General features: G+C 40.3%; 4 protein-coding genes across 9 annotated transcripts in view; 2 read left to right on the top strand and 2 right to left on the bottom strand.

The window, feature by feature from the left end:
* LOC311035209 (arrestin red cell-like) overlaps nucleotides 1-314 on the bottom strand; it is a 38,288-nt gene extending 37,974 nt beyond the window's left edge. For all 5 annotated transcript variants that reach the window (XR_014599673.1, XM_084043286.1, XM_084043287.1 and 2 more), the window contains exon 1: nucleotides 239-314. Coding sequence is in view for 4 of the 5 variants with exons in the window: in XM_084043286.1 (XP_083899412.1) it covers nucleotides 239-306 (68 nt within the window). In the remaining variant the exon portion in view is untranslated. The remainder of the gene's footprint in view (nucleotides 1-238) is intronic.
* The window catches only part of LOC311034844 (vitelline membrane outer layer protein 1 homolog), a 286,803-nt gene that overhangs the window by 107,144 nt on the left and 154,465 nt on the right, over nucleotides 1-25,194 (bottom strand). The window lies entirely within an intron of this gene.
* On the top strand, nucleotides 3,183-23,529 carry LOC311034779 (serine/threonine-protein kinase/endoribonuclease IRE1-like). Its single transcript, XM_084042760.1, has 11 exons — nucleotides 3,183-3,284; nucleotides 4,682-4,948; nucleotides 5,950-6,069; nucleotides 19,102-19,140; nucleotides 19,390-19,413; nucleotides 20,090-20,668; nucleotides 20,793-20,953; nucleotides 21,036-21,256; nucleotides 21,363-21,486; nucleotides 22,794-22,885; nucleotides 23,098-23,529. The coding sequence occupies exons 1-11, from the start codon at nucleotides 3,233-3,235 to the stop codon at nucleotides 23,246-23,248; spliced, it is 1,830 nt and encodes a 609-aa protein (XP_083898886.1). The 5' UTR covers nucleotides 3,183-3,232; the 3' UTR covers nucleotides 23,249-23,529.
* Nucleotides 7,266-23,986, top strand: LOC311034780 (serine/threonine-protein kinase/endoribonuclease IRE1-like). Of its 2 annotated transcripts, XR_014599631.1 has the most exons (7): nucleotides 7,266-7,768; nucleotides 8,436-8,596; nucleotides 8,696-8,916; nucleotides 9,554-9,677; nucleotides 11,973-12,064; nucleotides 12,402-13,238; nucleotides 23,909-23,986. XR_014599631.1 is itself a non-coding variant. In XM_084042761.1 (6 exons), the coding sequence occupies exons 1-6, from the start codon at nucleotides 7,408-7,410 to the stop codon at nucleotides 12,550-12,552; spliced, it is 1,110 nt and encodes a 369-aa protein (XP_083898887.1). In that variant the 5' UTR covers nucleotides 7,266-7,407; the 3' UTR covers nucleotides 12,553-13,742. The 2 variants fall into 2 exon arrangements, 1 of the variants encoding a protein (XP_083898887.1); XM_084042761.1 differs by lacking the exon at nucleotides 23,909-23,986 and having other exon boundaries at nucleotides 12,402-13,742.

The raw sequence follows: 25,194 nt of genomic DNA, 5'->3' as shown, positions 1-25,194 counted from the left end.
GCACGCACGCACGCACGCACGCACGCACGCACACACACACACACACACACACACACACACACACACACACACACACCAATTCATGGTATCATAAGATGAGATGGTTTCTCAAACTCTGGTGTTGTTGTGTTCCACAGACAGTTACACACACACACACACACACACACACACACACACACACACACACACACACACACACACACACACACACACACACACATAAATGAGGTCATCTTACCGTGTTGCTGGCTTGTCCCCCATATCCCCAGCATCCAGTGTGACTGTGTCCTCCTGTCTACACAACATGCACTGTATACTCTCTCTCTCTCTCTCTCTCTCTCTCTCTCTCTCTCTCTCTCTCTCTCTCTCTCTCTCTCTCCACTGACAAGCAACACATGCCACGCCTTCCCAGCAATGACGAGTAATATGACTGACAGGCAGGCTCCACCAATCGGCTTCGTGCGTGGGACACATCCATCACGAGGGGCCGCCCCCTCTTCATCCTCTTCTTCTTTTAGTTTTATGATGGGTTGCAAGCGGTGCTTACAGCTGCATACCACCACCTACTGTTGTACACTATGTAGTATATGAGTCTCTGAATCAGTCAACTGGTGGAAGTACATTTACTCAAGTTATTTACTTAAAGGCATAATATATCTTTGCCCTGTGTTTACCAGTGGTGTAAAGTAACTAAGTACATTTGCTCAAGTACTGCTGTACTTAAGTACACTTTTGAGGATTTTTTACTTTACTGAAGTATTTCCCCATTTCAATACTTTTACTTCTACTCAACTACATTGCAGAGGCAAATATTATACTTTTATTTTTTTATATATACTTTTACTCGACAACAATTATTTGAAAACTTTAGTTACTAGTTACAATTACACACCCCATGAAGCCTTGATTTCATGGATTTATTTTTGTTTTTGTGGCATTCCTAAGACAATAATTTGATGACCGTGTGTATTTCCGGTAGGAGACACAAATAATCTACTTTGTGTCTCCTACCGGATACATTAGTCGGTAGGAGACGGGAATCAAGTTATTAGCTTAGGAATGCGACAAAAACAAAATAGAATCCATGGATTCAAGGCTTCATAGGGTGTGCAATTGATAGAAAATAAGTCATTTTTTGGGTGAACTTCTCCTTTAATCACACTCAGGACAGCTGAGACACCTGGCTGATTAAAGGAGAGCCGCACCCGGCCATCAGCGTAGCTGGCTGGCTTGTGTTTGCCTGGTGATGTGTTGGGTCATAGCAGGTGTGGGAGAAGGTCATTGATGGCATCTGACGGGGGGATAGGTTGCCCCCCCCCCCCCCCCCGTCTGTCGCTGTATGCAGAGCTGCTGTGCTCTCCTGATGACGGTTCAGTGGCGTGTTGCTCATGGGCCAGCCAGGGACCACTGATGACGTCATGGCCTCTCATTTCCTAGTGTGACTCTCTTAACTCTCTTTCATGCCAACACTTTTGTACTTTTACTCAAGTACATTTTGAATTCCGGACTTTTACTTGTAACACTTCAACAATACATTGTAGTGTCCAACTGTATCCGTTTAAATCCCGTTGTGTCTACCAGCTACTGGCCACAAAATCTCTCTCTCTCTCTCTCACACACACACACACACACACACACACACACACACACACACACACACACACACACACACACACACACACACACACACACACACACACACCGACACTGGTATCACCCAAAAATAATTCCCTGTGATCAAGGGCATCATTATTTTAGGGCCTACCTAATAAAACCCTTGATGCAGCGTAGTTTAGCTTATAGGAATAGTTTGTTTGATATTTTCCAACTCGTAGCTACTGGCGAGACTAAAAACTAGTTGTTGCTTGATTCAGCATTTAAATGGGGATTGGGGAAACAAACAAGGGGAACCGAAACAAAGTGGCATCGAAAAAAACGGAACTAGCCCCTGGAACCACACTGTTTTTCCCCTTTTTTTCTTCTTCAGTAGGCGTGGCCTAGACAGGATCACATGGCCGTTTAGAAACTAATACCAGGCTTGAAGGTGGAAAGTAGTCTTTAAATCCCTACTTTTCTCAAGGAGCAACAACAATAATGGAGTATCTGTCCTTCCAAGTCAGTGTTTGTTCCATGAAGTCATGGATGTGGATTTATTTCAACATTCTCCTGGTCATATGGAGCAGCTGTTACAACACATCTGTGACAGGTAACGTTATATACAACTTGTTATTATTACAGTGTAGTGACGGATAGAGAAAGGAGCGGCTGCAGATGTTTTTAGTGGATAAGTAATGTCAGGTAGGCCTACTATACACTGTAGGACTAGTAAAGTGGTCGAGAAGTAGGCCTATTTCTAATTTACAGTACTTTTACTTCTACTCCACTACAGCTCAGGCAAATATTGTACTTTTACTCCACTACAATTATTTGAAAACCGCAGTTACTAGTTACTTTGTAGATTTGTATTATTATTTCAAAACATACATTAACCACTTCAGCCCTATATATATTATGGCTATTTGAAAATAGCAGATCTACAAGCTCACGCAACGCATTGTGAGCTTGTTAATCTGATATTTTCAAAAGGTTTCATACGTTTGGAAATTTGAAATGGGACATTCTGCATAATGAGTAGCCTACTTTTAAGTATATTTTCTCTTGTAACAGAGTATTTCTACATTGCAGTATTGATACTTTTACTTAAGTACAACATTTGAGTACTTTTTCCACCACCACTGCACTATATTATTGATCACACACTGAGATTTCACCAGGATGAGATCCAGACCTGACACCACACACAACACACCACACACCACACACCACACACCACACACCACACACCACACACCACATACCACACACTGTACATTTGTCTAAATACACATTAAACATTACAGATTAATATCTCTACTCTAAATACATTGTTTTGTTTTAAGGACAACGGGTCATAGGGTCATCTCAGCCTGTGATGGCCATAGAGGGAGATGATGTCACCCTTCCTTGTCACACTGAACCATCTGTCAACATGGAGGGGGGGGCGGTGCACATGTGGTGGGCAAGACCTGACCTGGACCCAGAGTATGTGCACCGTCTCTCTAATGGACGTGTCAGGACTGACATTCAGAACCCGGCATACAAACAGAGGACGTCTCTGTTTCATGATGAGTTGTCTCATGGTAACATCTCACTGAAGCTGATCAGGGTGAAGCTCTCAGATGAGGGGACGTACATGTGTTATGTTCCAAACCTGCACGGCAGGGGTTCTATCCGACTCCTTGTTGGTAAGATTTACTGTTCATAAACAATGGATGTAAAAACGATTGAGTCAATACTAAAAGGCTCAGGGTCTTATCAGTGAGTCAGGCTGACTGACAGAGCCTCACAAACTGACAGCGGTGGAAGAAGTACTCAGATAGTTTTTACTTAAGTAAAAGTATCAATACCACAATGTAGAAATACTCTGTTACAAGTTAAAGGCATCAAAAAATACACTTACAGCATCAAAAGTAGTAAATGGTTTAATAAGTAAAAGTGGCTATACTCATTATACTACTACTATTACTACTACTACTACTACTCATAATGATAATAATGATAATAATAATAAGGGTAATAATAATAATAAGGGTAATAATAATAGTGCATTTTATTTATGATGCACTTTACATGTGGGCAAATCTCAAAGTGCTACAATAAACATTTGCATAAAACACATTTGCATGTATAATTTCCACTTACATTTTCAACATGTTTGAAAAGCTTGCATCGTGTCATGATGTGAATAGCCTTAGTATAACATTTAAGTGGTTAATGTTTGCTTTGTAATAATTATCTAAATCTGCAAACTTGTAAATAAAGCTGTCAAATAATTGTAGTGTAGTAAAAAGTACAATATGTGTCTCTGAGATTTACATTCTTTCATCTAAGTGTTTTCCTTGTCTAAATGGCTTATAAATTATGTTTTCTATCTGTGGTTTGTACAGAATTTAACTCTGATGATTTTACAAATGGAACCAAATGGACCAGTTCCATTTGTACACTCTTCGTCTTAATGTACTAATAAGTAAAGATTGTACAGTGTAGGTTGCACAAACTAATAAAGGAACAGAGCCGACCACAGTGATCAGTGTAGGCTGAAGAGGAACATTTCTTTGCAGTGGCGTCGTTAGGCGGGGGCTTCGGTGGTTATAGCCACCAATGTTTTATCCAAAGCCACCAATAAAATATAATAATAAAAAAAAAAAATGTTTTTCTTTTTTTTCTTTTTTTTATATATCTATAACCCTAACCTAACCCTACCCCTAACCCTAAAACCGAAATAAAGTAACAAAAAACGGGGGGGAAAGTACCCAAATCCGCCGTAACCAAATCTCGCGCGAGGGGGGGCCTGGTGGGCTAAGCCCCCAACCTAGTAGAGACCTAGCGAAGCCTCTGTTCTATTGGTTCACATTCAGTCTGAAAATGGAGGGAAAAGGATTCAATTACATAATGTGAGGGTTGTAATGGAAAAGTAACATAAGGAGTATGTCATGTACCTACGGTGCAGGGAATAATAAGTAAAGTGATATTACTTTTTAAAAGACTAATGAGTTATAAATGACTCTTTTTTTGTAACAAACCCAACTGCTGACTGACTGACTGACTGACTGACTGATGATCTGTTTATGTGTATTTGCAGGGTCTGTGTCTCAGCCAGTGCTCTCTTTAATTAGAATAGAAGGTGATCTCTTCTCTTGGAGATGTGATTCTGGGTGCTGGTATCCTAAACCTGAGATGTCTTGGCTGGACAGTGATGGAAACAACATCAATTTTGGACCCACAGTGACAGAGAAACCTTCAGATTACTGTTATGTAGTCCAGAGGACTTTGCCAGCGACTCTAACAGAGAATGTGACCTGTAGAGTTCACCTACCACACTTCAACCACACTGTCAGTGTTACAGAAGGTACAGTAATGAACCTTTCCTTCACTGTTTAACACCTTGAGGAACCTCTGTAAACCCATCTGTCATACTGTAAGACTGTATTCAGTCACTGTAATGATTAATGGAGGTTTGAAAGTAGTTTGATAAGAAATAAGGCAAGTCGATTGCATAGTAAAAACAAACAAAAAAAAAGCAATTGAGAGGCGGGGCTCCATGTGATTAACGGTCATTGATCTAGAGCACGTCCCACACCTACATACGTGGATGTGCTAATTAAAGAAAGATGGTGTAAAAAGCACAAACAAACTGGACAGATGTACACATGGATTAAAGTTCTCAGTCACCACGACTGATTTCAGTCATTTGGATTCCATAGAAGCCAGCATGTTTTCTATGGAAGCACGTTGCGCAGCGAAAATAGCCGATCTACAAGCTCTCAATGCGTCTGCGACGCATTGAGAGCTTGTAGAATAGGCTATTTTCGATCATTATTTTGAAAGATTAGAGCATTTGAAGTGGTCAAGCTAGCAATATGTTCAGAAGCATATTCCATAAAACCCTAATATCTCGGATATTTCAATACACCTATAACTGTCAACTATTAAACCATTTATTAAAATATGTACATTGAACTGTGGTCCTAAATAACACATTGCAAAAAAATTAAAACAAAAACATACAACTTACAAAGTGAATGACTATGTCAGATTATCATTTCATCATAAAGTCTGGTCTTCATCCACATGTGAAGCCATTTCTACTCTGGACTCACAACAAAGCAGAAGGAGGTCTTTCCTCAGGCTTCTTGATAAGCAAAGGAAATGTACAATTATGTATTCATTTATTAATAAATGTATATTTATCCATAGTGACAGTGTACCATACAGGACACATGGTTAATGGAGTTCAGACAGGAATCAAACCTGTGAGCTTTGGGCCATGAAACTATTTTAACATCACCACAGAATTGATTGATTCATCATAATGTTATAACAGTTGTGTCACGACTCATTGTCTTTCAGAGGATATGATTCAGAGAGGACCAACTGTAGGAGTGATTGCAGGGATTGTTATTCCAGTGATCATCATCTTGGTGGCAGCAATACTGGGATATTTATACTGGAAAAAGAAGAAGCAAACTAGTAAGTCTTGAACTAATTTGTTAATGTATATATTTATATTTTAAAATCCATATTTGACACATCCATCCATCTATGTATCTATAATGATAACAATGTGAAGATCTAAATGATTTTAGTGTCTCCACACTGACTAGTTAAAGTCTCATGTGTTGGTGTGCGTGAGCGTGCGTGTGTGCATGTGCGTGTGCGTGCGCATACACGTGTGTGTGTGTGTGTGTGTGTGTGTGTGTGTGTGTGTGTGTGTGTGTGTGTGTGTGTGTGTGTGTGTGTGTGTGTGTGTGTGTGTGTGTGTGTGTGTGTGTGTGTGTGTGTGTGTGATACGTGTTTATGCATGTAACTTTTGACTGTACATGAGTTATACACAGGTAGATGATAATATAATCCAATATTTCATATTGTTTCAGATGAAGGACAGATCATCCTGCAGGGTGAGAACACTGTAACTTCAATATATTGATGATATAGATTACAGTCAAAGGCTTTGGTGAACAGATGCCTGTAAATGAATCCAGGGTTCCAGAGGGTGGGGGCGGGGCTGCCACACTGAAGGCTCTGTCACCAAAAGGTTTGCTGCTGTAGAGCAGAGGACCGTAGGGCCTGTGACGGAGTATTATGATGTAAGAGATAAGACAGGTTACAGGTAACTACGGAGGGGGGGGGGTTTGTAGGTAAGGAGTTTGTAGGTGATGAAATAAGGTGGGTAAGGGTGGTGGTGATGTGCTGCCAGGGCTTGGTGTGGGCGAGAACCTGGGCAGCTGAGATTTGCACGTACTGTATGGAGCCTGTCCAGGGCTTTGCTGGGTAAACTAAACAAGATATATGCATACATACAAGATATATAGCGTGCCAACGCGTCGTCACCACGGGGGGGAGTTGGCATTGGGCGTGGCATTGGGCAATGTTAAGTCAACCTGGTTTTTACCCCTCAAAGATGTCCGCCGCTACCAAAAGACACTTGTTGACGCCCCGTTCAGGAATTTTGGCACGCTGATATATATATATATATATATATATATATATATATATATATATATATATATATATATATATATATATATATACACACACACACATACACACACACACACACACACACACATCACATAATATGACGTTTCCATGTGTACCATTACAGGGCTATTAGGATCCATTGAGAAGACTGACATGAGAGACATGTCAGTAGAGGAGGAGGAGCCGAGGGAACCAGAACCACGAAAATGGATCCCAGTCAGTAAAAGATGGAGGCCACAGTTAGAGAAGCTTGCAAACATTGATGACTGTAACGTTTCCAAAGTTGGGAGTCTTGTGTTTGGGACAGATGAAGAATTCCGCATCGCAATGGGAAGTGACGGAGCTGAGGTCTTCATAGGGTTAAGAGATGATGGCACTGAAGTCGCAGTGAAAAGAATGTCCAGGTTCACCTATCAAGTGCTGATGAACGAGAAAGACTTTTTGCGTCTTCCAAAGCTTGATGATCCTTCAATTGTACGATATGTTGACTTTTTAGAAGATACAAATTTTGGTTACCTTGCTCTTCAGTTGTGTGAATGCAACCTGGAAGAATACTTCACTGAAAACAACCTTTCTGGCTTGATGAAGAAACAACTTGCACATCAGTTTCTCCAGAGCTTATGTATTCTTCATCGCCAGGATCCTAAGATTCTCCACCGCGATATCAAGCCCCAGAATGTCTTGATTGGTAAGCTACAACATAAAAAATGTAGAAACAAATAATATCAGAAATATAAGCTCTCGGGCAGAAACCAGCTAACTACATTTTTCAGCTTTTTTTTCTTCAGAAATCAACGCTATTGAAAACCCTTTACGTCTGTGTGTTGGTTAAAAAAATATTGAACCAATGAAACATATTAAAAAGCGCTTCTGACAAAACCTCCTAACTCCATTGGATCCTCAAACTGTCGACTAAAGCAGCTAACTCCACCCCCTCTCCCCTGCGTGACACACAGAGCTCAGAGCGGAAGAAAACAAACTTTAACGAGGCAGGATTTTTTCCCACAGTAGTCTGTTAAAATACCTGTATGCAGTGTAACTGTTTATCAAACTTAGCCTAATGTAACACTAATGTTATGAAAACAATTAATTATATTTCTAAAATCTACGGTATGTAGTGATTTCTGAGGAGAGCAATGTGACAAGAAATGAGTTCATTCATATAGCATTTCGCTTGCTAGTTTTAATGAAAATGGAACTCTGTGAACCCCTCTTTGCAGACGTTTTTGTAATGTTTATTATTGTAGGCCTATTTTGAAGTTAGCTGGTTTCTGCCCGACAGCAGAGATATGCTGAATTTATTTTGCTAAATCTAAAACCCATTATTATGTTGATATACATCATTTTCCTTGCAGATATTCAAAGCAAGGCAAGGCTGTCAGATTTCGGAATAAGCCGAGAATTACCCAAAGGACAAACAACCCTAGTCACAAGAGTTCAAGGAACAAAACACTGGAAGGCAAAGGAGACTTTGGACAACGCTCACTTCCCATATAAAAGAAGCACCGATATCCAGGTTGTTTTTTTATTCTGTGTGACAATAATATAATTAATAACATAAAACATACATAAAACATAAAAATGTTCTTACTCAATTTAATTGCTCATTCTTAAGGTGGCTGGGATGTTGATATACTACATCCTGTCTGGAGGACATCATCCATTTGGCAAAGGCGTTAAATGTGAAGGCAACATTCTGGATGGAAAGTACAACCTGGGCCATGTTCAGGATGTGGTTGCCAAGCATCTCATCGAGAGGATGATCAATGAAGACGCAAAGAAAAGACCTAGAGTGGAGGAATGCTTGGCTCATCCTTTGTTTTGGTCAAACGACAGGTATGATAGAAATATTTTCCCTTCCACATATTATTCATTCATTCACTGATATTGTTACGATCCCGTCTAGGGGAAGGATGGATTGCAACATAAAGTTGGAGAGTGAAACCCAGTTTTAATTTTAGGTTTGCATTTTTACATATGTGACTTCAAGTATTAAATGTTTAACATAATGACAAAAATGACAAACGGAGCAAATCAATGAATAAATTAAATCTAATCTCAAGTTTTAAACTCTATCTAACCTAACCAACATGAAGTTACAACAAAATGCTCATCCTTATCTACCTTCTCTAAGCTAATCTACCCAAAATTATCTTTTACAAAAATCTGGCATCCGTACACCAACACCAGTTTGACAAATCAGGTGCACTGAAACATAAATGATAAGTGGTACAAACAACACAAGACAAGCATGTGGCTAGCGTGCAGAGGACAGTAGGCTACTACAGTAAAAAAAAAAAGTACTCCCAAAGTCCTCATGGTGTTTGAGCAGCACCTGGATGTAACCACAAATACACTCACGGACCCACTCTACTGTCACTCTTCCACAGACACACTACTGACACACGTAACAAATATCTAAACGTTATTTCAGTTGATCATAGTCTAATGCTTTCACTATATTTTTTCCCAGGAGAGTAGAGTACTTGAGAAGGATTGGAAAGGAGGTTGACAACTGTCCAGATGATGACAAGGACCTCATCACTGTACTGGACCAGTATGCTGAGCAGGGACAGTTCAACACATGGAAACACAAGGTGACTTTATTACTAATAGCACATAAATGTACAGTATCCAACATTATGTAGGCCTATCATTATCATACCCCCCTCCCCATATCCCCCCCATGTCAATGTGATGACGCTATCAAACGACGCATCGACGCGACTTCAACTTTTAATGACAGAAAGTCGACCAGAAAGTCGATCAGAAGCGGCCCGAATTTCTAGTTAAAATACACTTGCCTTGTCACGGTATAAAGCACCATTTAAAGCTCATATCCAGCTTCATGTTCCCACGTCATTCATTTAATCGTCGAGCTGTATGTTCTGACATTGGCCGGGTTTCCCAAAGAGCTCGTGCGTAGAGCATCGTCGCAGGTCCGACGACGGGTCTAACGTGTGACGTCACATGCTTCGCAGTACCATAGCAGGCACGTAGATTTCAGGTCATGCGTGGCCGTACGCAGCTTGCGCAAGCGTCTCCTACACAGCTGGGACTCGGCCAAACCTACGCTCTACCCTCATTAGTAGCAGGTGGTTGTGCCCCTGCGTGCCATCTAAACTGGCTGCGTGTGTGGTAAAAGTACATTCGTGAGACAGAATGCGCGCAGCATACTCCCCGCCCACAGTAGGAGGGGAGTACTGTCCTACGAAGCATCTTGTAACGAGCGCCCTGGGCCGCCTGTAACACCCATCGTTCTATGAAATCTATGAAAATCAAAAGACCGACACACACACACACACACACACACACACACACACACGTGTGTGTGTGTATGTATATATATATATATATATATATATATATATATATATATATATATATATATATATATATATATATATATATATATATATATATATTACGGCCGGGCCGGGCCGGTGCGTAAAAGGGCGAGCGGCTGCAGTGCTTCGTCCTCTATGCATGAACCCGACGTTTACAAATCGTACTCTCACGGATGATCAGATCATCTAATAAAAATATTAAGCACATGCCAAGTTAACTAAAGGTATATAAATGATGCTGAGCTAAATATGTTTCCTTAATTTCGAAGTTTTATAGTTAAACGTTATGATGAAAGTGCAGTTCCTCTCAAGTGACAGCTGTTGCGCTCGGCGAGCGCAACAGCTCGCCATGTTTATGAATGGTTAAAACATCTTTTGAAAATAGCAGATCTACAAGCTTGTGACACGTTGTGAGCTTGTAGATCTGCTATTTTCAAAAGATGTTTTAACCATTCATAAACATGGCGAGCTGTTGCGCTCGCCGAGCGCAACAGCTGTCACTTTGTGAGAGGAACTGCACTTTCATCATAACGTTTAACTATAAAACTTCGAAATTAAGGAAACATATTTAGCTCAGCATCATTTATATACCTTTAGTTAACTTGGCATGTGCTTAATATTTTTATTAGATGATCGGATTATCCGTGAGAGTACGATTTGTAAACTTCGGGTTCATGCATATAGGACGAAGCACTGCAGCCGCTCGCCCTACCCAAAATAACAGATCTGCAAGCTATCAACACGGCATGTCGCAGTGTGTTTGTTGTGTATATGTCTGTTTTTTTGGGGAGGCGTCGCCCGTTACGCGTTAAGCTGTCAATCATGCAGGGGGACGCCCCCTCTATCCTCTGAATTTTTTTGAACGGCGAACAATGGCCGCAGTGTTTATTTAAGATCATTGAAATGTCACCTTAAAAAATGCATTTTAATACATTACAGAATGTACCTATAAAAATGTAAGTGTCCAATTCATATAAAGGTAAGTTAGATAAAGGTGCGACTTTATCTTAGTATTTTTGCAAAATCCTGTATATATAGATATATGTATGCAAAGGGTGTTTAAACTATAGTAGGATAGCACTACGTAGTTGACGTAGGCTTTACGTAGGCTACGTCCAGGATCTCTTCACGTGCATGCTGTCTCACGAATGTAGTTTTAGCACAGACGAAACGGAACCTACGAAGATGGTGTCTACTGAAGCCAATTTAGATGAGACGTTGGGCACACACAGCTGCTACTAACGAAGATAGTGCGCAGCGGGGTTGCTACTGCGCAGATGCGTGGAGGCACCTACGCAGCTTCTAGGCTACGCAGGAGCTCAAATTCGTTTGGGAAACGCGGCCATTGGCTGTGTGTGTGTGTGTGTGTGTGTGTGTGTGTGTGTGTGTGTGTGTGTGTGTGTGTGTGTGTGTGTGTGTGTGTGTGTGTGTGTGTGTGTGTGTGTGTGTGTGTGTGTGCGTGCGTGCGTGCGTGCATGCGTGTTCAGATCAAGATCAAGTCCCTTTCATTTGATCTTGAGTATTTATATGTATATGTTTTTCCAGTTTCCACTTGAGTTGAAGATGGATGAAATGAAGTTGTACCCTGAGAACTCTTTTGGACTGCTGCGCTTCATTCACAATCTCCATGAGCACCAGTAAGTTTAATTACATTTAAAAACAACTTAAATAAACGTGTGTTTTACTGCTTATAAAAGAAGTTTGGCCTTGAGACTAACTTAAATCAAATACCACTGAAGTTGAAAAAGCAGCATTCCATAATAAAGGATGCAAGACTGGCTCAGATACAAATTCTAATTTATTGAGAATGCTTACGCGTTTCGGCCTCAGCATTCCTCAGAGCAGATTTAAAAGTGATAATGGGGGTGTAGGCCCCTCTTTTAAGCATACACATACTCATGCTTATGTGATTATAGTTATGTGGTTATATCACTGTATGTGCGTTCACCATCAGATGTGTCTTTGTGTTCACAGTGCTGAAGAGGCAGCTGGTGTTGACCTGATGGAGATGTTTCCTGATCTGTTTGGGTGTGTTTACCAGTTTGCCCAGGAGCAACGCTGGAACTCAAGGCCAACCCTGAAGGACATGTTTCAAACAGAAGATGTCTTCACCAGTTCTGTATGAAAGTCCACAAAACCCTTTAGAGAAAGACACTTTTCAGTCTATACCAAAGCAAGAATCAGTATTCAATGACTCAATGTCTTCAAGGACTCTCATGATTAAAGAATCCAATATGCAGTAGCCTGTAGTAACAAAACATGTTCCCAATCTAGTTGTCCCCACCGGGAGGACATAGCGCCTCCCATTCAACATTCCCCATCAACATGTGCCGCCCAGCCAATAGGAGTACATGTAGCAACAAAGATCACCCTATCCCCCAGCCAGTACATGTAGCAACAAAGATCACCCTCCGCATAGCGTCCCTCCCCCAAACAGTGTATTTTGTACTTTACTCCTGTGCCACCCGAGCGCCCTCCAATAGACGACATATCGGACTACGTCACACTGATAAGAACCAGTACAGGCCGGCACCAAAAGAACCCCACCGCTCATAAGATGCAATGTAAAAGTGATCACTGAAACTCATGTGTAAAAATGCATTCTCACCTAGCTGTCTGTCCAGCCAACACACATAGACGTTGAGTGAACTGAAACCAGCGCTCCCCAAAACAACAGGTTTAGGGATCTGTTGAGAATTGATTTGTAAACAAACAATTGGTCACTACAGCTTCAGTTTGACTATACCTCTCCTACATGGTACAGAAACACCCTGAAGGTGATTCAAACTGAACTTCCAACAGCTGAAAGTTGTGATGCCCCACTCCCTTATATGGAGTGTCCCTTATATGGAGTGTCCCTTATAAGGAGTGCCAGATTGCCTGCTCTGCTCATGCTGCTCTTCCTAGATGAACAGGGTGGGGCAGTGTACATACCTGCTAATGGCTCATTGGAGAGCACCTGGGCCCGGTGCCTCCAGGAGTCTATAAAAAGCCCTGCCCATACTCAGTGTGTGATGAGATCCAGAGGAGAGAGGACTGCTGTCTTCCTCAGCTCTACACTGCTCTCCTCTCCATGCCTCTGTTATGTTTCATCTGACTATTCTTTCCGTCCACACACCCTGCACTACACTATGTTCCACTCATGCACACTTACACCACTGATTTACTGACTCCACACCTCATCGGATCCTTAGTTCTAACATTCTATCATGTTACTTTATCCTCAGTATATTCATCAGTTGCCTATGTTAGAGTTTATTATTTAATAAATATACTTTGTTACACTTTGCGTTGGTTTCCCTCCCCCATTATTTGTCGTGGCCAGAGCCAGCCATGACAAAGTAAACTAGCCAGTTAATGGTGTGATACGATGTGAGGGCGTTATTTTTTATAGCATTTTATTAAATTTTGTTTTTTACTTGTCGTGTGGATTTTGCATGATGTATGTGACGTGCGCCTGTGTTTGCGCCGTTATATCGTCCAGTTGTTTCCTTCTTTGCTCATGTTATGTTGTTGGTCATACAATCCTATATGACAGACAAGCACTGATGGACATCAAAACGGCCATCATTCATGTACATAAATGTCTTTGGATGGATATGCTATGTGTCAATATATAGATACATTGTTGTCTATTTTTCTTTATTTTTGTATTCCTTCTTTACCCCCCCCCCTTCTCTGTCTCCTTTCTAAATCAGAACGATAGAACTTGCACAAAAACAATTTCACCCACTGATTTACACTGTAAACCTAGGATGTGACAATAAAGATGATTCTGATGTATGTTGTCGTCTGGTTTATATTCTTACTGTGAATGAAAATGTACTGATATATCCACTGTATCATATATTACTATAGAGTGTTTCAGTAACAGTGTTAAATAGCTCTATATTGTGATAGTAATCATTGCTATAGAGTGTTTGTTCAGTAACAGTGTTAAATAGCTCTATATTGTGATTCTTTCCTAGGTAATTGCTATAGTGTTTAACACTTTTACTGAACGAACACTCTAGTCTATACCAATGATTACTATCACAGTATAGATAGAGCTATCTAACACTGTTACTGAACAAACACTCTATAGTAATGATTACTATCACAATATAGAGCTATTTAACACTGTTACTGAACAAACATTCCGGTCCACCGGCCCACTGGCCCAGCGGTCCACCGGGCATATGCCCGGTATGCCAAATGGCCAGTCCACCCCTGCACACACACACACACACACACACACACACACACACACACACACACACACACACACACACACACACACACACACACATACACAGAGGTCAAAGGTCACAGACAAGTGTTTTAACCACTATTTTATACATTTTCTTTATAAAAAATAAATAAATTGTATCACGATGCGTAGATCTGCCTGTAATGACATCATGCCCTGAATAGAGACACCAGGATGAAAGCTGTTAGATCTCATAGTCAGTTTCACTGTTTGACAAAACGAAAGTACATGTTAATTTCCCATTGATAGTGTAGACTTCTGATGTCTGCAGGACTGTTCTTTATTCATCCATTTTGATCTGAGGATTTACACTTACAACAAGTAACTGTTTGACATCAGTCAGCAGGATGTTCACTGTCTGACTGATACATCAGTCTAGCTGAACTGTGTAGATCTATATGTGATACAACAGTGCCCTCTGGTGGAGGATCTTGGTGACTTTGTGGCAGTATTGCAGTTTGTAATAAATTGTTATTGTTTAACCCATTCAATCCAGGAACGCATCTCTGTCATTTTAGATTTTTTGGCTATTCAGATCTACAAGCTCATATGAGCTTCTACATCTGCTATTTAAAAAAAATCTTGATTTTTATTGCAAATCTTTGAATATATATATATTTAAAGCGAACATTTGTAACTCAAATCTTTGCTTCTGGGGGTCCCTGCTCCCTGGAACTAAATATTTTACAAAAGTTTGCTTTAAAAATATATATGTTTAAAAATGTGCACAAATTGTCACGATTTTTCAAAAATAGCGGATGTACAAGCTATGAGCTTGTAGATCTGCTATTTTTCAATAGCCAAAGAAATCTAAAAATGACACAGATTCTATCCCGGTCTAAAGAGGTGAGGTGGTGGTGGGACAAGATTGTGGAAGATTCAATACAGTAAACACAACTCCTCCACCTGCAGGCTAAGGACCCCATGGCTGAGAGAGAAATGAAGCAGGGAGACTTTTTTCCCTCTACACCAGGGGTCGGAAAGAGTTATTTCCAGGGGGCCATACTGACTTCGATAAAGTGAGTGAAGGGCCACACATTGTACAACTGACACGTGAAACACATGGTGCTGAATTATTTTAAAACTGCATGCATTTAGTGGACATTACCTTACAATACTCACTAAATTGTTCACAACAATAATGTTCAGTTATTTTTTTTATTGTTTTACAGCTGTACTGTACTGTATCACTCTGGTGTAGGCCTACTCTGGCCTTGGTAAGATGACTTGCATAAAACAATCCACGTCAATGCCATATCAACTTTTAAATGAGCCTATAAATGTATACAGTATCTTATCTTGTCTGATAAGCACCGCTCCAAGGGTCACTGATCAAACACATTGCATTATGTTATAAATATGGACTCAAGGTTGACTATTTCACTCTTACATTATAAACATAAAACATTTGAGTACATACGGATGGAGGAAGTAAGACTATGCCTAAACCTAACCTTAACCTTAACCTCAGTAAAACTATGCCTGGCAGGCAGTAGCGTTTGGTGGGTTCTAACGTTGACCGGGCCAGATTCTTAAGTCACAACAATAATGAAATGTGGAGCTATTTCTGGCCCCTCTTTATACTGTTTACCTGGCAAGAGAACAGGTTTGACGGGGAAACCGTTTTTTAATGGCCACTCATTAACAATTCGACCGATTGCAAATAAGCCCGATTTGAAAACAAAGGCGACTTTCTGTGGTTGGCTACAACAGAATAGGGTGAGGGGCTGCTAATGTTGTTGTGTTGATTTTTTGATTTTTTCCCCTGGGGGGAGCAGGGTTTTACAGACCGGGCCATGGCCTCGTTGGCCCCAATGAGCGTACGCCTCTGCTGGCAGGGAGCCAATCAGACAGGTAAGGCGGGTCTATATCCTGGAGCGTTGGTGGGATCCATAATCACGCCTCAGGCACCTAACCACACATTGCGTAGACAGGTAGGTAAAAACGAAAGTAAATCTGTACTTTTCTCAAAGAGCAACAACAGCAATGGAGTATCTGTCTTTCCAAGTCAGTGTTTGTACCATGAAGTCATGGATGTGGATTTATTTCAACATTCTCCTGGTCATATGGAGCAGCTGTTACAACACATCTGTGACAGGTAACGTTATATACAACTTATTATTACAACTTAAAGGTTATTACAGTGCAGTGACGGATAGAGAAGGGAGCGGCTGCAGGTGTTATTAGTGGATAATTAATGTCAGGTAGGCCTACTATACAATGGACTAGTAAAGTGGTTGAGGAGTATTTCCAATGTTCTGTACTTTTACTTCTACTCCACTACATCTCAGAGGCAAATATTGTACTTTTACTCCACTACAATTATTTGAAAACTTTATAGTTACTAGTTACTTTGTAGATTTGTATTATTATTTCAAAACATACATTAACCACTTCAGGCCTATATATATTCTGGCTATTTTCAAAAGGTTTTTATACGTTTGGAAATTTGAAATGGGACATTCTGCATAATGAGTACTTTTTACTTTTGTACTTTTAAGTATATTTTGATACCAATACTTTTGTACTTTACTCAAGTACATTTTGAATTACAGTATTGATACTTTTACTTAAGTAAAACATTTGAGTACTTTTTCCACCACTGCACTATATGATTGATCACACACTCATATTTCACCAGGATGAGATCCAGACCCGACACCACACACAACACACATTTGTCCTTATACACATTAAACATTACACATTAATAACTCTACTCTAAATACATTGTTTTGTTTTAAGGACAACATCAGGTCATAGGGTCAGATGAGCCTGTGATGGCCATGGAGGGAGATGATGTCATCCTTCCTTGTCACATGGAACCTCTTGAGAACATGGAGAACAGGACGGTGTGGTGGTACAGACCACCACACCGTCCTGGCCTGGACCCAAGGTATGTGCACCGTCTCAATGGACATGTAACTACTGACATTCTGGACCCGTTGTACAAACAGAGGACCTCCATGTTTCCCGAGCAGTTGTCTCATGGTAACATCTCACTGAAGCTGACCAGGGTGAAGCTCTCTGACGAGGGGACGTACTGGTGTTTTGTTTCACACCTGCCACCCCCGTACCGCAGCAGTTCTATTCAGCTCCTTGTTGGTAAGATTTACTGTTCATTAATAATGGATGTAAAAACAACAATAAAGATCATGACAACAAACTAGTTTGATAACTCTAAGAAATAAGGCAAGTCGATTGCAGAATCAAACATTTAAATGAGAGGCGGGGCTCCATGTGATTAACGGTCATTGATCAAAAGCACGTCCCACACCTACATACGTGGATGTGCTAATTAAAGAAAGATGGTGTAAAAAGCACAAACAAACTGGACAAATGTACAGTATGGAGAATGGAGATGACAGGAGACAGATGGAGGGCTCGTCTGATGATGACATACAGAGATATAGATATTGTTTATTAAATAGATTATTCTTTTTAATTAAAATGGATTATTGAGTTTTATTATCAATTAAATCTATTAATTTGATTAACTGTTAATCTGTAAATACAATACTCTTTACACTTTTACCTGCTGTATTTGCACAACAGAACCGTTGGGCCAGAGTGAGCTTTATAACTCATTTACATCTGACATCTCTTCTTCTTACTATAGTTGTATTGCAGTTGGTTGTGCATTATTATGTCCTACACTAACATGGAAATAAGTTTTGCTCAATTTACCTATAACTGTCAACTATTAAACCAATTATTAAAACTATGTACATTGAACTGTGGTCCTAAACAACACATTGTAAAAAAACAAAAACAAAAAACATACTGTATAACTTGATGTGAACGTCGACTATGTCAGATCATCATTTCATCATAAAGTCTGGTCTTCATCCACATGTGAAGCTGTTTCTACTCTGGATTCACAACAAAGCAGAAAACAGTCTTTCTCAGAGCTCCTTGATAAGCAAAGCAAATGAATAAATGTACATTTATCCAGAGTGTCTTACCGTACCAAAGAGGACACATGGATGTTAATGGAGATCAAACCTGTGAGCTTTGGGCCACGAGACCATTTCAACATCATAGCAGACTTGATTGATTGATTATAATGTATAATTATAACAGTTGTGTCATGACTCACTGTCTTTCAGAGGATAGGAAGTCCAGAGAGGAGGAGAGAGGACCAACTGTAGGACCAACAGAGAGAGGATCAACTGCAGGAGTGAGTACAGGGATTGTGACTACAGTGATCATCATCTTGGTTGCAGCAATACTGGTATATTTATACTGGAAAAAGAAGAAGCAAACTAGTAAGTCTTGAACTAATTTGTTAATTGATATATTTCTATCAAATCCATATTTGACATATCCATACATCTATGTATCTATAATGATAACAATGTGAAGATCTAAACGATTAGTGTCTCCATACTGACCTCTCACTGTCTCACATCTCTACTTTTACAGAACGAGACAAAGCCACAGCCTCCTTCATATGTCAAGGAGGTAAGTGTGTGTGTGTGTGTGTGTGTGTGTGTGTGTGTGTGTGTGTGTGTGTGTGTGTGTGTGTGTGTGTGTGTGTGTGCGTGCGTGCGTGCGTGCGTGCGTGCGTGCGTGCGTGCGTGCGTGCGTGCGTGCGTGCGTGCGTGCGTGCGTGCGTGTCTACATGCATGTAACCTTTTACTATATGTGTAAGAACATGAGTTATACACAAGTATAGATGATAATATAATCCAATATTTCATATTGTTTCAGATGAAGGACAGATCATCCTGCAGGGTGAGAACACTGTAACTTCAATATATTGATTATATAGATTACAGTCAAAGGCCTTGGTGAACAGATGCCTGTAAATTAATCCAGGGTTCCAGAGGGTGCCACACTGAAGGCTCTGTCACCAAAAGGTTTGCTGCTGGAGAGCAGAGGACCGTAGGGTCTGTGATGGAGTATTATGATGTAAGAAATCAGACAGGTAACTACGGAGGGGGAGGTTTAGGTAAGGAGTTTTATGGGATGAAATAAGGTGGGTAAGGGTGGTGGTGATGTGCTGCCAGGGCTGTGCTGGGTAAACTGAACAACATTGCAGTAGTCGAGACAGGAGGTGATGAAGGCAGAGATGAGGGTCTGGGAGTGAGGGCCGGAGTCTGGAGATGATTTTTAGGTGATGGATTGTGTGTGGTCGCGCGCGCACACACACACACACACACACACACACACACACACACACACACACACACACACACACACACACACACACACACACACACAAGCACACGCGCGCGCACACACACACACACACACACACACACACACACACACACACACACACACACACACACACACACACACACACACACACACACACACACACACACACACACACACACACACACACACACACACACACACACACAATCACAGAATATGACGTGTCCATGTGTGTGTACTATTACAGAGCCATCTGAATCCATTGAGATGACTAACATGTCAGGAGAAGAGGAGGAGCAGAGAGATGACATCATTCCTATTTCATCACCAGAACCACGGAAATGGATCCAAACTAGTAAAAGATGGAGGAAACAGTTAGAGAAGCTTGCAAACATTGATGACTGTAAAGTTACCAGAGTTGGGAGTCTTGTGTTTGTGAAAGATGAAGAATTCTGCATCGCAGAGGGAAGTGGTGGAACTGAGATCTACTTAGGGTTAAGAGATGATGGCACTGAAGTCGCAGTGAAGAAAATGAATAGAATGTACTACTGTCGTGTACAGATCAAAGAAGAACAGTTTTTGCGTCTTCCAAAGCTTGATCATCCTTCAATTGTGCGATATGTTGACTTTGTAGAGGATGAGAACTTTGGATACCTTGCTCTTCAGTTATGTGAATACTCCCTGGAAGAATACATCACTGAACACAGCCTCTCTGAACTGGAGAGGAAACAGCTTGCAAATCAGTTCCTCCAGAGCTTAAGTGTTCTTCATTGTCAAAATCCTGGAATTCTCCACCGGGATATCAAACCCCAGAATGTCTTGATTGGTAAGCTATACAAAATTAAAATTCAATAAGCAAATAATATTTTAAATATAAGCAAAATATGCTGAATTTATTTAGCTAAATCTAAAACCCATTATTGTATTAATATACCTAATTTTCCTTGCAGATATTCAAAGCAAGGCAAGGCTGTCAGATTTTGGAATAAGCCGAGAATTACCCGAAGGACAAACATTCCTAGTCACAAAAGTTGCAGGAACGAAACACTGGAAGGCAAAGGAGACGTTGGACAATGCTCAAATCCCATATAGAAGAAGCTCCGATATCCAGGTTGTTACTTTATTCGGTGTCAGAAAAATTGAATTAATAACAACAAAAAATGTTCTTACTCATTTTCATGCTCATTCTAAAGGTGGCTGGGATGTTGATATATTACATCCTGTCTGGAGGACACCATCCATTTGGCACAGACGCTAGACGTGAAGGCAACATTCTGGATGGAAACTACAATCTGGACCATGTTCAGGATGTGGTCGCCAAGGATCTCATTGAGAGGATGATCAATGAAGACCCAAATAAAAGACCTAAAGTGGAGGAATGCGTGGCTCATCCTTTATTTTGGTCAAACGACAGGTATGATAGAAATATTTTCCCTTCCACATTATCATTATTCTTTCATTCACTGATATCTGAACGTTATTTCAGTTCATCATAGTCTAATTCCTTACATTTTTCCCAGGAGAGTAGAGTACTTGAGAAGGATTGGAAAGGCGGTTGAGAACTGTCCAGATGATGACAAGGACCTCATCACTGTACTGGACCAGTATGCTGAGCAGGGACAGTTCAACACATGGAAACACAAGGTGACTTTATTACTAATAGTACATAAATGTATCCAACATTATGTAGGCCCATTATCATACCCCCCCCCCCCCCCCCCCCGTCAATGTGATATCATCAAACGACGCATCGACGTGACTTCAACTTTCAGACAGAAAGTCGACTTGCAAAAAACAGAAGTTGTTAATGTACTTAACCTTTGTTTTCTTTATTGCTCTACTTTTTTATTCATCATATTCTTTATTGCACTTTAAAGGGATATTTCACTTTCAAATAAAAGAAATATAAAAAAAATATGTAAAATAAATGAAAAAAGTAATGGAAAAATCACAAAAAGATCAGAGTAAATGACGAGGTTAGTGCTTCTTATGTCAGCTTATAGTCTCAGATCTTGTGACGTGAGACACAGTTGGACATGAAAGAACAGATCTAAAATGTGCTGAGTCACCTGGCATGATAAGAATCTTTACACTGAGGTTTTCTAGACACGTATGTTCTTCAAAATGTTCGTCCCATCCTTTTAAAGGTTCTATGACATTCATTTTCACTTTTTCTATTTTTTACGTTTTTTGGGGGGTTTTATGACCTCAATTACACCCCAAAAAACTGAACTTTGAACATTCAGTGGATTTTCTGTGGTCTGGGGTTTTCTGAATAAGTAGGAGAGTGAAGTCACCGGCCATTAATCCCGCCCACTCTCCTCCTCGCCCCTCCCCTCCCCTATCCTTTCCTTTGTGCGGGTGTGGCTCAACAGCCACACCCGCAAGCAAAGATTTTTTTTTTCATTGCAGTTGAAAAGGCTTTAGAAATGTGAGAGAAAAACACCTGCAATGGCTAACTGGAGTGGAATTTTTCAGTTAAAACTTTGTATACACGTTTGAAGGACCATGACCAAGACTTATAATGTGTTGTAAAACTGAATGTCATGAAACCTTTAAGTCAGTCTCCAGTCTCATCAGAGCCCTCAGTTGGTGAAACACACTAGAAGTGGGAATGAATGAATATTGCATTATCTCTTCATTCCCTTACAATACCTTTGTAATGCATTTAAAGGCCTCTTTGTATGAAATGTGCTTTTAAAATACACTTGTCTTGTCAAGGTAACTAAAGCATAATTTAAAGCTCATATCCAGCTTCATGTTCCCAGGCCATTAAGTTAATCTTCAATCTGTATGTTTTTCTCATTGGACACTGATGTCTCTGTAATGGTACAGTAGACATGGAAACGTCATACGTGTGCATGTGTGTGTGCGTGTGCGTGTGTGTTTCTGTGTGTAAAAGATCAAGTCCCTTTCATTTGATCTTTAAGTTGTTTATTATTTTTGTCCAGTTACCACCTGAGTTGAAGATGGATGAAATGAAGTCGTACCCTGAGAACTCTTTTGGACTGCTGCGCTTCATTCACAATCTCCATGAGCACTAGTAAGTTTATTTACATTTAAAACACAAACTTAAATAAATATTTGAGCCCCACCAAAATGTATAGAGCACGTCTCATGGAGCACTTTCCCTGGGTGTTGAGTGTCGGTCCAGGTCTGTTCTGTTTATCAGTGTTACACTTGAATTGTAGGACACTTGAATTGTGTGTTCACAATCAGATGTTGTGACTCCAGTGATCTGCTTTGTGTTCACAGTGCTGAAGAGGCAGCTGGTGTTGACCTGATGGAGATGTTTCCTGATCTGTTTGGATGTGTTTATCAGTTTGCCCAAAAACAAGACTGGAACTCAAGGCCAACCCTGAAGGACATGTTTCAAACAGAAGATGTCTTCACCTGTTCTATATGAAAGTCCACAAACCCTTTAGAGAAAGACACTTTTCAGTCTTCAGTATTCAACGACTCAGTGACTTGAAGGACTCTCATGATTAAAGAGTCCAATATGCAGTAGTCTGTAGTAAGAAAACATGTTCCCCACCAATCTAGTTGTCCCCACCGGGAGGAAATAGCGCCTCCTATTCAATATTCCCCATTGACATGTGCCCCCCAGCCAATAGGAGTACATGTAGCAACAAAGATCACCTTCCCCCAGCCAATAGGAGGGAGCGCTCCCTGTGATCACGGCACCAGCGCCTGCCTACCTGCTAATAGCTGTCTGCTCGCGCAGATTTATTTTGCCGCCGGGGGAAAGTGTTGCTCATATAGAACGGCCGAGAAGACCTCCAAGCTCACAACGGTCGCTTCTGTGACGCGTTGTGAGCTTGTATGTCTGTGTATGGCCTGTCCAGCCAACACACATGAAGACATTGAATGAACTGAAACCAGCGCTCCCCAAAACAACAGGTTTGGGGATCTGTTGGGAATTGATTACATGAAACCGGCACCTGCGAGTGCAGTCTCAATGTGTGTAAAGTATTGGTCTATACAGCTTCAGTTTGACTATTACCTCTACTACATGATACAGTAGCACCCTAAAGGTGATTCAAACTGGACTTTTAACAGCTGAAAGTTAACTACAGTTAATGGTGCGATACGATGTGAGGGTGTTATTTTTATAACATGGGTTTTTGTTTTTATTGTCGTTTTTACTTTTTTATCGTTCCGTCTAGGCGGGATTCTGACTTAGAGGCGTCATAAGCCTGCAGATGTTTTTTTATGATGTATGTGACGTGCGCCTGTGTTTCACTCCATTACATCAGTTGTTGCCTTCTTTGCTCATGCAGTTGGACATACAATCCCATATGACAGACAAGCACTGATACATCACTGCTGATGGACATCAAAACGGCCATCACTCATGTACATAAATGTTTATGGATGGATATGCTATTTGTCAATATGTAGATACGTTGTTGTCTCTTTTTTTTATTCCTTCTTTATGACAGAGTAGTTCTACATTGCATTATTGATACTTTTACTTAAGTAAAACATTTGAGTACTTTTTCCACCACTGACTGATCACAATATAGAGCTATTTAACACTGTTACTGAACAAACACTCTATAGTAATGAGTAGGCCCTACTGTCACAATATAGATATATTTAACACTGTTACTGAACATACACTCTATAGTAATGAGTAGGCCCTACTGTCACAATATAGATATAACACTGTTACTGAACAAACACTCTATAGTAATGAGTAGGCCCTACTGTCACAATATAGATATATTTAACACTGTTACTGAACATACACTGTATAGTAACGATTACTATCACAATATAGAGCTATTTAACCTTTTAACTAAAAACTTTTGTTTTAACCTACCTCAGCCTGTGTTCACTCAGGGTCAGTTCTAGATCATTCTTCAGGGGAAAGACAATCAGTATGAATGTTTTTATTGTCTGTGATGTGGAGGAACAACTGACAACTTTGTTTATAAGGAGCTGCTTTAATTGTCTGTGACTCATTCAAACATCTTTGTAATACGTTTGCTTTGATAATAAAATAACATTCTCTATTAAGGTCAAATTCTCTAGAGACTTCTGCTTTTCGGAAATAAATGTAGTTTGTACAAACAAAGATAAACAAGAGTGTATCTTGTGTTTTTATGCGTAAGCTGTAATTGTAGGATTTGCGTTCTTCACAGTCTGTCATCCACATTCTGCAGAAAGTGTGTGTGTGTGTGTGTGTGTGTGTGTGTGTGTGTGTGTGTGTGTGTGTGTGTGTGTGTGTGTGTGTGTGTGTGTGTGTGTACTTTTGTACTTTTACTCAAGTTCATTTTTACTTCTGGACTTTTACTTGTAACAGTATTTTTATATTTCAGACAGTATTGGTACTTTTACTTAAGTAAA

The sequence above is a fragment of the Gymnoscopelus microlampas genome, assembly GCF_963454915.1.
Source record: "Gymnoscopelus microlampas genome assembly, chromosome: 19".
Lineage (NCBI taxonomy): Eukaryota > Metazoa > Chordata > Actinopteri > Myctophiformes > Myctophidae > Gymnoscopelus > Gymnoscopelus microlampas.
This window is presented reverse-complemented; position numbering and strand designations above follow the sequence as displayed.